At 38.7% G+C, this 12,849-nt stretch overlaps 1 protein-coding gene across 1 annotated transcript in view; it reads right to left on the reverse strand.

The window, feature by feature from the left end:
* LOC132546284 (E3 ubiquitin-protein ligase UBR4-like) overlaps positions 1-12,849 on the reverse strand; it is a 70,475-nt gene that overhangs the window by 5,550 nt on the left and 52,076 nt on the right. Inside the window, exons 102-114 of the mRNA XM_060209994.1 lie at positions 11,722-11,875; positions 11,376-11,495; positions 10,050-10,240; positions 9,707-9,779; positions 9,486-9,595; positions 8,790-9,018; positions 8,537-8,626; positions 6,347-6,469; positions 5,864-6,123; positions 5,503-5,697; positions 4,896-4,980; positions 4,542-4,681; positions 4,213-4,306 (exon numbers count right to left, since the gene is read on the reverse strand). Coding sequence (XP_060065977.1) covers positions 4,213-4,306; positions 4,542-4,681; positions 4,896-4,980; positions 5,503-5,697; positions 5,864-6,123; positions 6,347-6,469; positions 8,537-8,626; positions 8,790-9,018; positions 9,486-9,595; positions 9,707-9,779; positions 10,050-10,240; positions 11,376-11,495; positions 11,722-11,875 — 1,864 coding nt within the window. The remainder of the gene's footprint in view (positions 1-4,212; positions 4,307-4,541; positions 4,682-4,895; positions 4,981-5,502; positions 5,698-5,863; positions 6,124-6,346; positions 6,470-8,536; positions 8,627-8,789; positions 9,019-9,485; positions 9,596-9,706; positions 9,780-10,049; positions 10,241-11,375; positions 11,496-11,721; positions 11,876-12,849) is intronic.

The raw sequence follows: 12,849 nt of genomic DNA on the forward strand, positions 1-12,849 counted from the left end.
AACATCTGCAACAATTGAGCATAAATAGTTCTGAAGCATTAAGTAAAGCTATTTCCTATCTAGCCTCACCCATGTTAAACACCTGTGTATAGAGATAAGTACCGATAAATGGCCCTAGTTCCACTCACGCTACCGATAAATAGCTCTGGTCCCCCTCACCCAGGCTTAACTGCTGCTGACTTGGGGATTAGAGGATTAACGTCGTGTGAATCCCCCATTGTGCCCCGCTAATCCAAGATCTGGTTCAACAGGGAGCCAGGATAGAATAAAGCCATTCCACTCACATAAGGTCCCCCCTCTCCTCCATACCAGAATCCATGTACAATCTAAAGAAAATCCTGACTGTCTACCCTGGCCTCATAAACATTTGTTTATTTGTTCACCCAGAGTTTTGTTTCTTAATAGCATATTGTATCGTACATATCAGAATGGACACTAAATTTTCCCCAAAACTCTTCCCAAAATTGTGAAATCTCAATCAACTGAGAAATACAAAATCCAATCTCTAAGTAATGGTTATAAAGCCTACCAAATTTCAGAAAAATTAGTTAAAACTTTAAGGAGATCTCAAAACAAAATTAAAAAATTTGAAAAAAAAAAAACACAAAGACAATAACTCCTTAAACATTGTTGCATCAAACTGCTTTCTAGGAAAACACAACTTCATATCATGTTGATTAAGCTTACAAAGTTTGAAAGAAATTGGGCAAAAACTGAGAGATCATCTCTTTACAAGATTAACAATATGAAAACAACAACAAGGGGCATTATCTCCAATTAGAGTCAAATTAAACTGTTGTTCAAGGGAACACAATTTTCTGTCATAGTGATTAAACCTACCAAATTTCCAAAAGATCAGTTGAAAGCTGTTGTCAGAGATCTCCAGACAAATTAAAGTTTACAATGGACAGACAGAGAGACAGACTACGCCACATTATGTCCAGTCAAATTTTTTGACATGTACATGAAAATTAATTGACCACGACCATATCAGAATCTGGCTTGCATATCATTACTACATACCTATATACAGTTCTAAATCTGCATCCTATACAGAGTAAATGACACTCAAAGGTACCAATATTTGTCCCTAACCATGAAAAAGTGAGAACATTAAAATTCTAATTGATCAAGAAAATAAAATTACAGCTTGTAAGTAGTTAGAACAATTCTACTGTAGGAAATTGATCTTTGTACTTTGATCAATTTTTCATCTCATTTCTCTCACTTGACATATTTTCCCCTTGTACTTCAGAACACAATGTTTGCACTTCAGTAAATGAGTAAACAATACAACAGCCTGATTAATTTATCATCATATCAATTTTCGTCAGCATTGACTAAGTTGTAAGAAATATTCCGACATAACTCCACTTTTCAAAATGTACAATCACGTATTGACAGTTTTAATTGCACGTGACCTTACACTATTGACCCTTTTACGGAGTGCCAATTATGTAAACATGTCTCATGTTGTTTGAATACAATGCAACAATCAAAGGTTCTATGTGTCACAACTAAGGAATTTTGTGACATCTGAATGATTTCTTTGTAATAAAAAATTATCTGTAAATCCTCCTTTGGTCTGGGACGGGACTTTTGCCTTAAATACACATTTCCCCTGGCAGAGTCATCCTACGCTTGCTATTTCACCGATACCGTAAGATTACACAAATCTTGTACATACAAATCCAATTTTTGAATGTGTATACATGTAAATATATTTTTCAGGGAAACATTAAAATACTTAAATTTTTAATATTTAAGAGGATAAAAGAAACGGGAAAAATGAAAATAGCGAAAAAGAAAGCCTGAAAGCTGTGACGATATACCAAATAATTGGTGTCAGCTACAGGATGTTTACCGTACTATATCGAGATCATCGCCACTACAGGCTTTAGGGGCCAGTTGATCCACCCCTTTCAATAGCATGCCCAATGTGCCGAGCTAGTTAATACATCCATTCACAATTCTATTTAAAAAGATTTACCTCTGCATTACATCTGCATCAACCAATCAAAACAGGGGTTAGAGGATTAGCAGTGACATGATAAATAGGGTGGTGTTTTGTGTTGGGGGGAGCGGGATCATACAACTGATTGTCAGATAGCACAATTCCACACACAACACCTCCGCCTGTTAATCTATTGCCACCTCCAAATACACTCTTACTTAATGTCACCCAGCCTTTATTAAATTCAGTGAATACAGCACTAATTCTGGGTTATGTAACTGTGGGTTTGATACTGTGCACTAATGCACTCGAGGTCTGTAGGTGGCATTTTTTTTAGTTAAACTAAATGGAGAAATACTTTCACTTTCAGTTTGGTTTCATCTTTTATTATAATATCATATGGTCTGCTTATGTTTCTCATATAAATCCAAAACCAAAATGCAAAATGAGGCATTTAAAGCAATATCAGTTCTCAAAGATGGCAGATAATTTTTAATCATGTAGCAGCCACTGATATGTCAGTCTTAAGTATGTACCTCAGTAATTGATTTGTAGTTTATAGATCATGATCTCTTACAAAAAAAATTTCACAGTCAAGAATATTTGCAAATATTTTTGTATTTGGGTCCAAGGGAGCACACATTCTTTAAATTATCAGAGAAGTAGATTGTTGATAATTTCAATCACCTGCATACATTGTTCCATTCTGTTATGATAAATGGAACATTATTTAATGAGAACAAGAAAATTCAGTTGCTGATTGTTCTATTCACTTTGACTAAAGCATGATTAGCATTCTTCTTTATTTTAAAATCCTAAAATAAAGGGATAAGCTTATTATTTGATGACAAAGTTTTGAAAAACTAAAAGCCCTTTTTCTAGGGTCAAAGGTCAAGGTTAATTTTATCATTTTATTTTATATACAAACAAATATCTTTCAGAAACTTGGCAACAAAGGTGGGAAAAGCAAAATCTACTCTGAAAGATAGCATTAATTGAGTTATACAGAAATGACAACATGAAAGAGAGAGTGGCGATTGGGGGTTGGGAGTGGGGGATGGGGGTGGGGGATGGGGGTGGGGAGTTGGGGGTGGGGGTTGGGAGAAACTTCTCTGTCATAACTTTTGGATACATCAGTTACATCCTGAAGTTTTTTTACCTTTGAACTTAAAATAACCTAAACTTTTGACATACAGGTCCCAAAAGTGTTACACAACATACTATATCCAGTTCAACCTTGACATATATAAAATTCCATTGACCTAACTTCCATGCACCAAAATATAAGGACCAGGCCCTGGGATTATGATACCATCTTAATCTTAAGTTTTTTGTTTAGTTAATCTTGTATGACATCTTTTTTTAATAATGTAATCAATGTTTGTTTAAGTCCATTTCAGACTTAACAATAAGATAGTTTCAGGATCCCAAGACCAGATAACAAATTAGATTTTTATCTTCATGTGACCTTGACCTCGACATACAGCCCTAAATACAGTATGTGACACACTACCTTAATATCGTATATATATATATGAATAAGTTTTCTTGGCTAGGACTTCATTAAGTGAGAAAGAATGACTCAGACAATCAGCTTGGAGATACAAATGAACATACAAAAGGAACAAAAAGCTATATTCTGCTGACAAAACTTTTCAATGGTGCATCAAAAGTTCAAAATATCTCAGAAACCAAAATCACACAAGGGCCGTCAGAGACAGGTTATGCTCCCCAACTGGGACTTAATTCAAGTATGAAAAATTATAAAGGACAATAAGTGCACTGCCCTCCTTCTTGTTGAGATCTATCTACCTATGAAGTTTTATGTTGACACCTCTTGATAGTTTTCGTGTTATGCTCCGGACAAAATTATCACGGATGGATGGACAGACGGACAAAGCAGTGACTAAATGCTCTCCCTTTCGGGAGTATAAAAAAGCCATTGCTAATCAATGTTATGTCTATCATAGCTGACCCAAGTTACATCACGCATATCAGAGCTCATACAGAGCTCTGACCAGACAATAGAACACCAAGTAGTAATGTTGGTCAGCTGACTAATAGGCTTTGTCATAAAAAGCTCAGACCAGACCATAGAACACAAAATAGTAGTATTTGTCAGTCTATCTTACAGGCTTTGTCATACAGAGTTCTGACCAGACCATAGAATGTGAAGTAGTATCATCATCAGCCGACTTTTAAACTTTGTCACATAGTACTACGACTACAATAGGAAGAAGTATCTTCGATCAGCTTACCTTATAGACTTTGTCATACAGAGCTACGACCAGACCATAGAACACTAAGTAGGGCTTGTAGGCAACATACTCCTTGGCCGTCTTGTTAGATAAACTAGAAAAGAGAAAGCTGGCATTAAATAGCTATCATGTTAGATAAACTGTAGAAAAGAGAAAGCTGGCATTAAATAGCTATCATATTAACTAACGATATCTATCCAGACAATATTGTTGGAGGAGATATACAGACTGTCTGACTTACCAACAAATGGGCCCAAGCTGGCCATGAATTTTATGTTAAATTACATGACTACAGATATCTGTGCAAATGTCATAAACACCCTGCCTACCTTTTGGCTCCACCAGGGCTAACTGCACGTGTGTGTGCGAGGACCAGAATTCTCTCCAAGAACTTCACACGATTCTGCTTCCACTTGTCCCAGGACATAACATGCAGTGCCATCACGGTCCAGTAGAGGGCACCCTCCGTCTACAACACCAGAAAAAGTCAGTCAAAAGAGATTTTACTGATCACGGTCAAAGGCAAATTATTATTGGGTAATACATAGTCCCAAACTGGTTAAAATTTCTTTATTGAAAAGTACTATTATCTTCAGTTTACCCATTGATACGGGACCTAGCTAGTATGTTAATGATTCAAAAATATGCTACATACTTTAAAATGAGTTACGTAAATCACTCACCTCATAACTGTTTTCTACCCATTTCTCTTTTGGTTGTTCTAAAAACGTTGTCAGATTTTTTTCCTCTCTGCTGAATGACCTTGTACTGGAAAAATAAATTTAACTGTGAGAAGGGAAGCAACTCCTACAACTAAGTTTTTCTTTTCAACTATAAGTTAATATCACAAGCTGCTACAGCTTGGATACTCATTATTTACCAACTTTAAATACTTCACTTCCTCCATTTAAAGTATTTCAAGAGTATTTATTCTACAGCACGAGTTAGTGGAACAGTGGATATTCAAGGATAATTTGGGAAATGATAATGACTACTATATAATACAGTACGTCAAGATAATTTCTATAATAAATGGTCTATGAGTCACATTCATAATTTATACATGGATTAATAATTATCCTAATCAATCTTGAGCAGAATTAATACAGAAACTTGACATTGTTGATCAGCTATATCATTGTTTTATTGCGTCGTAGCTATTAACAAAAATATGTCAGCACTTCTCAAATTAGTGTCCCATAAACAAGACACGAGTATATATGTTGTAGCCTAAAGGATATTATCCTGTCACTGACAACAAACCTTGAGAGTATGTAAATCTCTACTTACGTGTTTATGACATACAGGGCCATATGCATCATGTGTGGTATGAGGTGTACGTTACTCTGGCGCCCACCACCCCCACTGTCGTCACTAAAGGACCGTTCCTGGGAGAAGCGAAGGAGTAGGATCTTGAGGTCGTGTACCGTGTAGAGATAGGTAGGGTCTCTCACACCTGTACACTCTTGCAGGTACGAGTTGTGGCTGAAACACAGAGCATACATAACCACTCACTAGCTCATCAATCATCACGACAATAAAACTGTTCATCACACGTCTAAACTTCACAATCATATCTTAACAAAAAGTATCATTTAACTGTTAAATATTCTGTATCTGCAAATAGCTGTAGAATGACTGGAGGACTTACCGGGCAAGGCAGGTGGCAAAGGCTGACTCCTGGACCTGTGGTCCCCACAGCGGCAGTAAACCATTACATTTGGTGTTTGCATTCTGAAGAGCTGCACTCTCCCATTCCTCCCGGCCACGAGCATGACGCACCGCTGCTGTATGACAGTCTACGTGGATGACATTGAAGTGCGATACGGTACTGTAGCCTGGTGTTTTACGGAGCTTACACTCAAAGTCATCCAGGTTTACCCGTTTGGTAAATGTGTACACTCCAAGGACCTGTCAATTTAAATGTAGATTTCAATTTTCAATTTATATTTTTCTGACCTGATACATGAAAATGCAAGATGAAGGCAAAGCAGATCAGAAATGTCTCCTTTATAAACAAGTGGAGCTCAGGGATGGGTTACTAGAAGGTATAACTTTTGTTTTGCATCTCTACCATTTTGCCATTTATATCACTCAAGATAAGGCGATAGAATGCTGACGTTGCAAAATGTACCTTCTGTGGCTGATAACGGTATCCTTCCCTACATATGCAACATGTGAGACCAGTCTCCTCCTTCAGATCCTCCATCTGTTTCAGCACCGAGCTCTTCACAGTCACCTGACCTTTGTCATTAGTCTGAAACAAAAAGGATATTAATTATATGACAATGAGATGTTGACTGATGAAAAAGGGGGTGGGGCAACTTGTCAGAACGACAAAGACAAGAGGCCCATGGACCTTAACGGTCATCTGACAAAAAGCAAGCCAAACCTAGAAAGTGGGTTGAGGTCATTCATTTGAACAAACTTGGTAGCCTCTCCTCCAAGCATCTTACAGGCCCAATATCAGCACTCATGGACTTTTGCTTGTTGAGAAGAAGTCGTTTGTATATTTTAACATATTTGACCCCTGTGACCTTGAAAGTGGGTTGAGGTCATTCATTTGAATAAACTTGGTAGCCTTTCCTCCCAGCATGCTACAGACCCAATATCGGCACTCATAGACTTTTGCTTATTGAGATGAAGTCCTTTGTATATTTTAACATATTTGACCCCTGTGACCTTGAAAGTGGGCCAAGGTCATTCATTTGAACAAACTTTGTAGGGCTCCATGCCAGCATGCTATGGGCCAAGTATTAGTCCCCTAGGCCTTCTAGTATTTGAGAAGAAGTTATTTAAAGATTTTGACATATTTGACCCCTGCGACCTTGAAAGTTGTTCAAGGTCATTCATTTAAATAAACTTGGTAGCCTTTCCTCCCAGCATGCTACAGACCCAATATCGGCACTCATAGACTTTTGCTTATTGAGATGAAGTCCTTTGTATATTTTAACATATTTGACCCCTGTGACCTTGAAAGTGGGCCAAGGTCATTCATTTGAACAAACTTTGTAGGGCTCCATGCCAGCATGCTATGGGCCAAGTATTAGCCCCCTAGGCCTTCTAGTATTTGAGAAGACGTTATTTAAAGATTTTGACATATTTGACCCCTGCGACCTTGAAAGTTGTTCAAGGTCATTCATTTAAATAAACTTGGTAGCCTTTCCTCCCAGCATGCTACAGACCCAATATCGGCACTCATAGACTTTTGCTTATTGAGATGAAGTCCTTTGTATATTTTAACATATTTGACCCCTGTGACCTTGAAAGTGGGCCAAGGTCATTCATTTGAACAAACTTTGTAGGGCTCCATGCCAGTATGCTATGGGCCAAGTATTAGCCCCCTAGGCCTTCTAGTATTTGAGAAGAAGTTATTTAAAGATTTTGACATATTTGACCCCTGTGACCTTGAAAGTTGTTCAAGGTCATTCATTTAAACAAACTTGATAGCCCTTCATCCCAGCATGCCACAGGCACAATATCAGCAATCTGAGCCTTTTGGTTATTGAGAAGAAGTTGTTTAAAGATTTTAACATATTTGACCCCTGTGACCTTTAAAGTGGGTCAAGGTCATTCATTTGAACAAACTTGGTAGTCCTTCATCCCAGCATGTCACAGGCCCAATATCTACACTCTGAGCCTTTTGGTTAATGAGAAGAAGTTGTTTAAAGATTTTAACATATTTGACCCCTGTGACCTTTAAAGTGGGTCAAGGTCATTCATTTGAACAAACTTGGTAGAGCTCCATGCCAGTATCCTCTGTGCCAAGTATTAGCCCCCTAGACCTTCTAGTATTTGAGAAGAAGTCGTTTGAATGAAAAGTTTACAGACGGCGCACGGCGGACGACGACAGACGAAGCATGATGACTATAGGTCATCGGACCCTTCGGGTCAGATGACCTAATAAAACAGAAACAGGTCAGAACAATGAATTAAGGTGGCAATATACAAGGAACCTGTTTTCTCTAATTTGAAAAATATTTTTTTATATCAAATAGATATATAACAATTTGCTTTTGGTACAGAAATGCACATTTAATTAATATCTAACTTTTTGTTATGGAATGAACATCAAACGAATATCAACTTTTTGCAAAGGAAATGTACATCAAATTAATATTTAACATTTTACTTAGAAAATGCACATCAAATTAAAGTGTAACATTTTGCTATGGAAATGCACATTAAATAAATATTTTGGCTTTTTCAAGATTTTTCATTATGGTCTTATAGTTTAAACTGAGAAAAGGTAATGGTACGTCAGTCCTAGTCTCTAGACTGCCAGTGTATGTATTATTTGAAAGAAGTCTATTATCTGCCTCACCATCATTCCCAGTGCACCCAACTGTTTCTTCCTCTTTGCCATGGCCAAACGCTTCTTCTCTGCTTTGGTTTGGTGGCGGAAGTCTTCAATCTACAAATGAGTTGACATTTTCTTTTAAATTTCAAATAGGATGACGAAAAAAGTTATATGTTACTAGAAAACAAACAATGCAATGCAATTCCTTCAAAAAGTAGTTTAACAGAATATTAGCTTTTCATCAAACACTATTTGATTTTGTAACGAGAAGGATTACCTTAGCAGCAACCTCATCATGTGACCGTAGGGCCTCCAGCAGGTTCTCTGCCATGGTGCCTATATGTTGGTCAGACGAGGCCTGCTCCAGCTTGTGGAGGATAGGTATGCACTCTGCACCGATCAGTAGCTGGGATGGCGGATGGCCACTACATAGTCCTGTTAACAGGCGCAGTACATAGCTCAGAGCCTGTTTACCTAAGAAGTCCTTCCAGTTCTCAGCATCAGTCCTGAAAAACACAATCTAGAGTCAACCACGAACTTGATACGAAAATGACGAAGAACTGAAATTTAAGAAGTTGAAAACCAAAAGGAATGACAAGACTACTTCATGGGAGTGCAAAATACAAAAAGCTTATAGAAACATGTCTAAGTATACGAATCAAACAGAAAGACACCAGCATTACTGAACCAAAAGGAATACCTTGTATAGTTGATAATGTGTCTGACATTTGTAACAAGGTATGCACCTACATAATAACAAACTCAATTTAAGCAGTTATATTAATCTTCAATGCTTTAATGAATACCTTTTCTTACAAAGAAACTAATCTAGAGAAATTTATAATTTTGAGGTGAACAGAATAAAAAATTTCAAAACTTCAACATATATTTGAAAACTTTGGGACATTTTTAAACTCCTAATGTTGAAAATCACAGGATATTGGTGGTACATAATGAGGGTTTAGATACTTACGCCAGGAGGGTCTTGAACATGGGTGTGTTCTTTAGTATATAGTCCACAGCCATCTTACAGATACCATGGTCAACAATCATGTCCTTCAACTTGATACCATTAGCATTACTCTGAAAAAAATATTGTAATATAATAATGGCATGATTCAATTATCACTGTTTATTATCTATAGATTGTTACAAAATGGTTTGTCTACACAAAGTTTCGTAAATGTTGCTCACCTCTATACTACAGGCCACAGCACAGAAACAATCCAGGTGGACAAGCTCGTCTTGGCTATGTTCAAGGTCAAATCTACAGGTACCAAAAATCCAAGGATTAATGAAGGGTACAACAATATACAACCTTAGGTAAAACGAGAAAATATCACATATTAAAATCTTTGATCCTACATAATGATTAACTTCTAAAAAAGTAACAGTGACCTAGAATTTGAAGCCTTAGAGTACAAATTCAATCTTTGTGATTTTACTTTTATTAAAGTTGACAATGATGACTTAAGATTTTACAGGTACCAGTTGTTACAACACTATACTATCTGATACAGAGTAATTGATTGCTTACTTGGCAAAGTCCAGGTAGGGTTTGAAGTGGTTAATGAGAGCCAGCATCTTATCTTCTTCTCCAAAGGCAAGGAAGGGGATCAGTCTCATCAAGCCCTGCAGCACGCTTGCATTTGAGCGTACAAATGGACTGTTGATACGGTCCAGTAATAACATCAACTGGTCCTTATCTCCACACAGCTTGGAGAATTCCTAATCAAACAGATCATCATAAGTATCACTAATAACATAAAAGTTACTCAACTTTAAAATAAACCTAATAATTACAAAAACACAAAAAAAACAAACAATGAAACAGTTGAAATATCATTAAAGATCATCCAAATCAACACAACTTACCCTGTACTGCTCTGGAGGCTGTGAGCTGGCCTCCAGGAGTAACAAAACTTACCCTGTACTGCTCTGGAGGCTGTGAGCTGGCCTCCAGGAGTAACAAAACTTACCCTGTACTGCTCTGGAGGCTGTGAGCTGGCCTCCAGGAGTAACAAAACTTACCCTGTACTGCTCTGGAGGCTGTGAGCTGGCCTCCAGGAGTAACAAAACTTACCCTGTACTGCTCTGGAGGCTGTGAGCTGGCCTCCAGGAGTAACAAAACTTACCCTGTACTGCTCTGGAGGCTGTGAGCTGGCCTCCAGGGGTAACACAACTTACCCTGTACTGCTCTGGAGGCTGTGAGCTGGCCTCCAGAGGTAACAAAACTTACCCTGTACTGCTCTGGAGGCTGTGAGCTGGCCTCCAGGGGTAACACAACTTACCCTGTACTGCTCTGGAGGCTGTGAGCTGGCCTCCAGGAGTAACAAAACTTACCCTGTACTGCTCTGGAGGCTGTGAGCTGGCCTCCAGAGGTAACAAAACTTACCCTGTACTGCTCTGGAGGCTGTGAGCTGGCCTCCAGAGGTAACAAAACTTACCCTGTACTGCTCTGGAGGCTGTGAGCTGGCCTCCAGGAGTAACAAAACTTACCCTGTACTGCTCTGGAGGCTGTGAGCTGGCCTCCAGGAGTAACAAAACTTACCCTGTACTGCTCTGGAGGCTGTGAGCTGGCCTCCAGGAGTAACAAAACTTACCCTGTACTGCTCTGGAGGCTGTGAGCTGGCCTCCAGGAGTAACAAAACTTACCCTGTACTGCTCTGGAGGCTGTGAGCTGGCCTCCAGGAGTAACAAAACTTACCCTGTACTGCTCTGGAGGCTGTGAGCTGGCCTCCAGGAGTAACAAAACTTACCCTGTACTGCTCTGGAGGCTGTGAGCTGGCCTCCAGAGGTAACAAAACTTACCCTGTACTGCTCTGGAGGCTGTGAGCTGGCCTCCAGAGGTAACAAAACTTACCCTGTACTGCTCTGGAGGCTGTGAGCTGGCTTCCAGGAGAATCACTTCCATGATTTGTAGGATTTGTTCTGAGATGGTCTGTCCTTTGGTGGCTGAGCTTTCTTGTTCAGCCCATAATGCCTAAAACACAGAGAGATTCTTACTGAATATTGTAAATTAAGTTCATGCCTATAATACAGAGACATGGTGAGAAAACATTTCTGAACATTTCATATTTAATTTTGACATCTTTCTAGTGATGTAAATTGTTCTATAATGTTTAATATGGTTTTAATTCATAAAACCATAAATCATTTTTCTTTTCTTTTGAACCAATATTTGTGTGAGTAACATGTTATCAACCAACCATATTGAGGGCCCCCAGCATAATGTTTATAGTGTTCATCGCTGGTTTGATAAGCTCCTGGCGGTTGGCCTTGACGTTGACAGCAAATCCAAACAGCTTCAGGAGGACAGTCATCAGTTGTTTACCTAACACTAAGTCTTTGATAGATGACAACCTGTACAAAATAAACATTGGTTAGTGGGTAACCTGTACACAATAAAAAGTGGTTAGTGGGTAACCTGTACACAATAAAAAGTGGTTAGTGGGTAACCTGTACACAATAAACAGTGGTTAGTGGGTAACCTGTACGCAATCAGTGGTTAGTGGGTAACCTGTACGCAATCAGTGGCTAGTGGGTAACCTGTACACAATAAAAAGTGGTTAGTGGGTAACCTGTACACAATAAACAGTGGTTAGTGGGTAACCTGTACGCAATCAGTGGTTAGTGGGTAACCTGTACGCAATCAGTGGCTAGTGGGTAACCTGTACACAATCAGTGGTTAGTGGGTAACCTGTACACAATAAACAGTGGTTAGTGGGTAACCTGTACACAATCAGTGGTTAGTGGGTAACCTGTACACAATAAACAGTGGTTAGTGGGTAACCTGTACACAATCAGTGGTTAGTGGGTAACCTGTACACAATAAACAGTGGCTAGTGGGTAACCTGTACACAATCAGAGGCTAGTGGCTAACCTGTACACAATAATCAGTGGTTAGTGGGTAACCTGTACACAATAAACAGTGGTTAGTGGCTAAACTGTACACAATAAACAGTGGTTAGTGGGTAACCTGTACACAATCAGTGGTTAGTGGGTAACCTGTACACAATAATCAGTGGTTAGTGGCTAACCTGTACACAATCAGAGGCTAGTGGCTAACCTGTACACAATAATCAGTGGTTAGTGGCTAACCTGTACACAATAAACAGTGGTTAGTGGCTAACCTGTACACAATAAACAGTGGTTAGTGGGTAACCTGTACACAATCAGTGGTTAGTGGCTAACCTGTACACAATAATCATTGGTTAGTGGCTAACCTGTACACAATAAACAGTGGTTAGTGGCTAACCCGTACACAATGAACAGTGGTTAATGGCTAAACTGTAAACAATAATCAGTGGTTAGTGGCTAACCTGTACACAATACAG

Source organism: Ylistrum balloti, unplaced genomic scaffold (genome assembly GCF_031769215.1).
Source record: "Ylistrum balloti isolate Yb309-2 unplaced genomic scaffold, AGI_CSIRO_Ybal_v1 Utg369882, whole genome shotgun sequence".
In the NCBI taxonomy this organism is placed as follows: domain Eukaryota; kingdom Metazoa; phylum Mollusca; class Bivalvia; order Pectinida; family Pectinidae; genus Ylistrum; species Ylistrum balloti.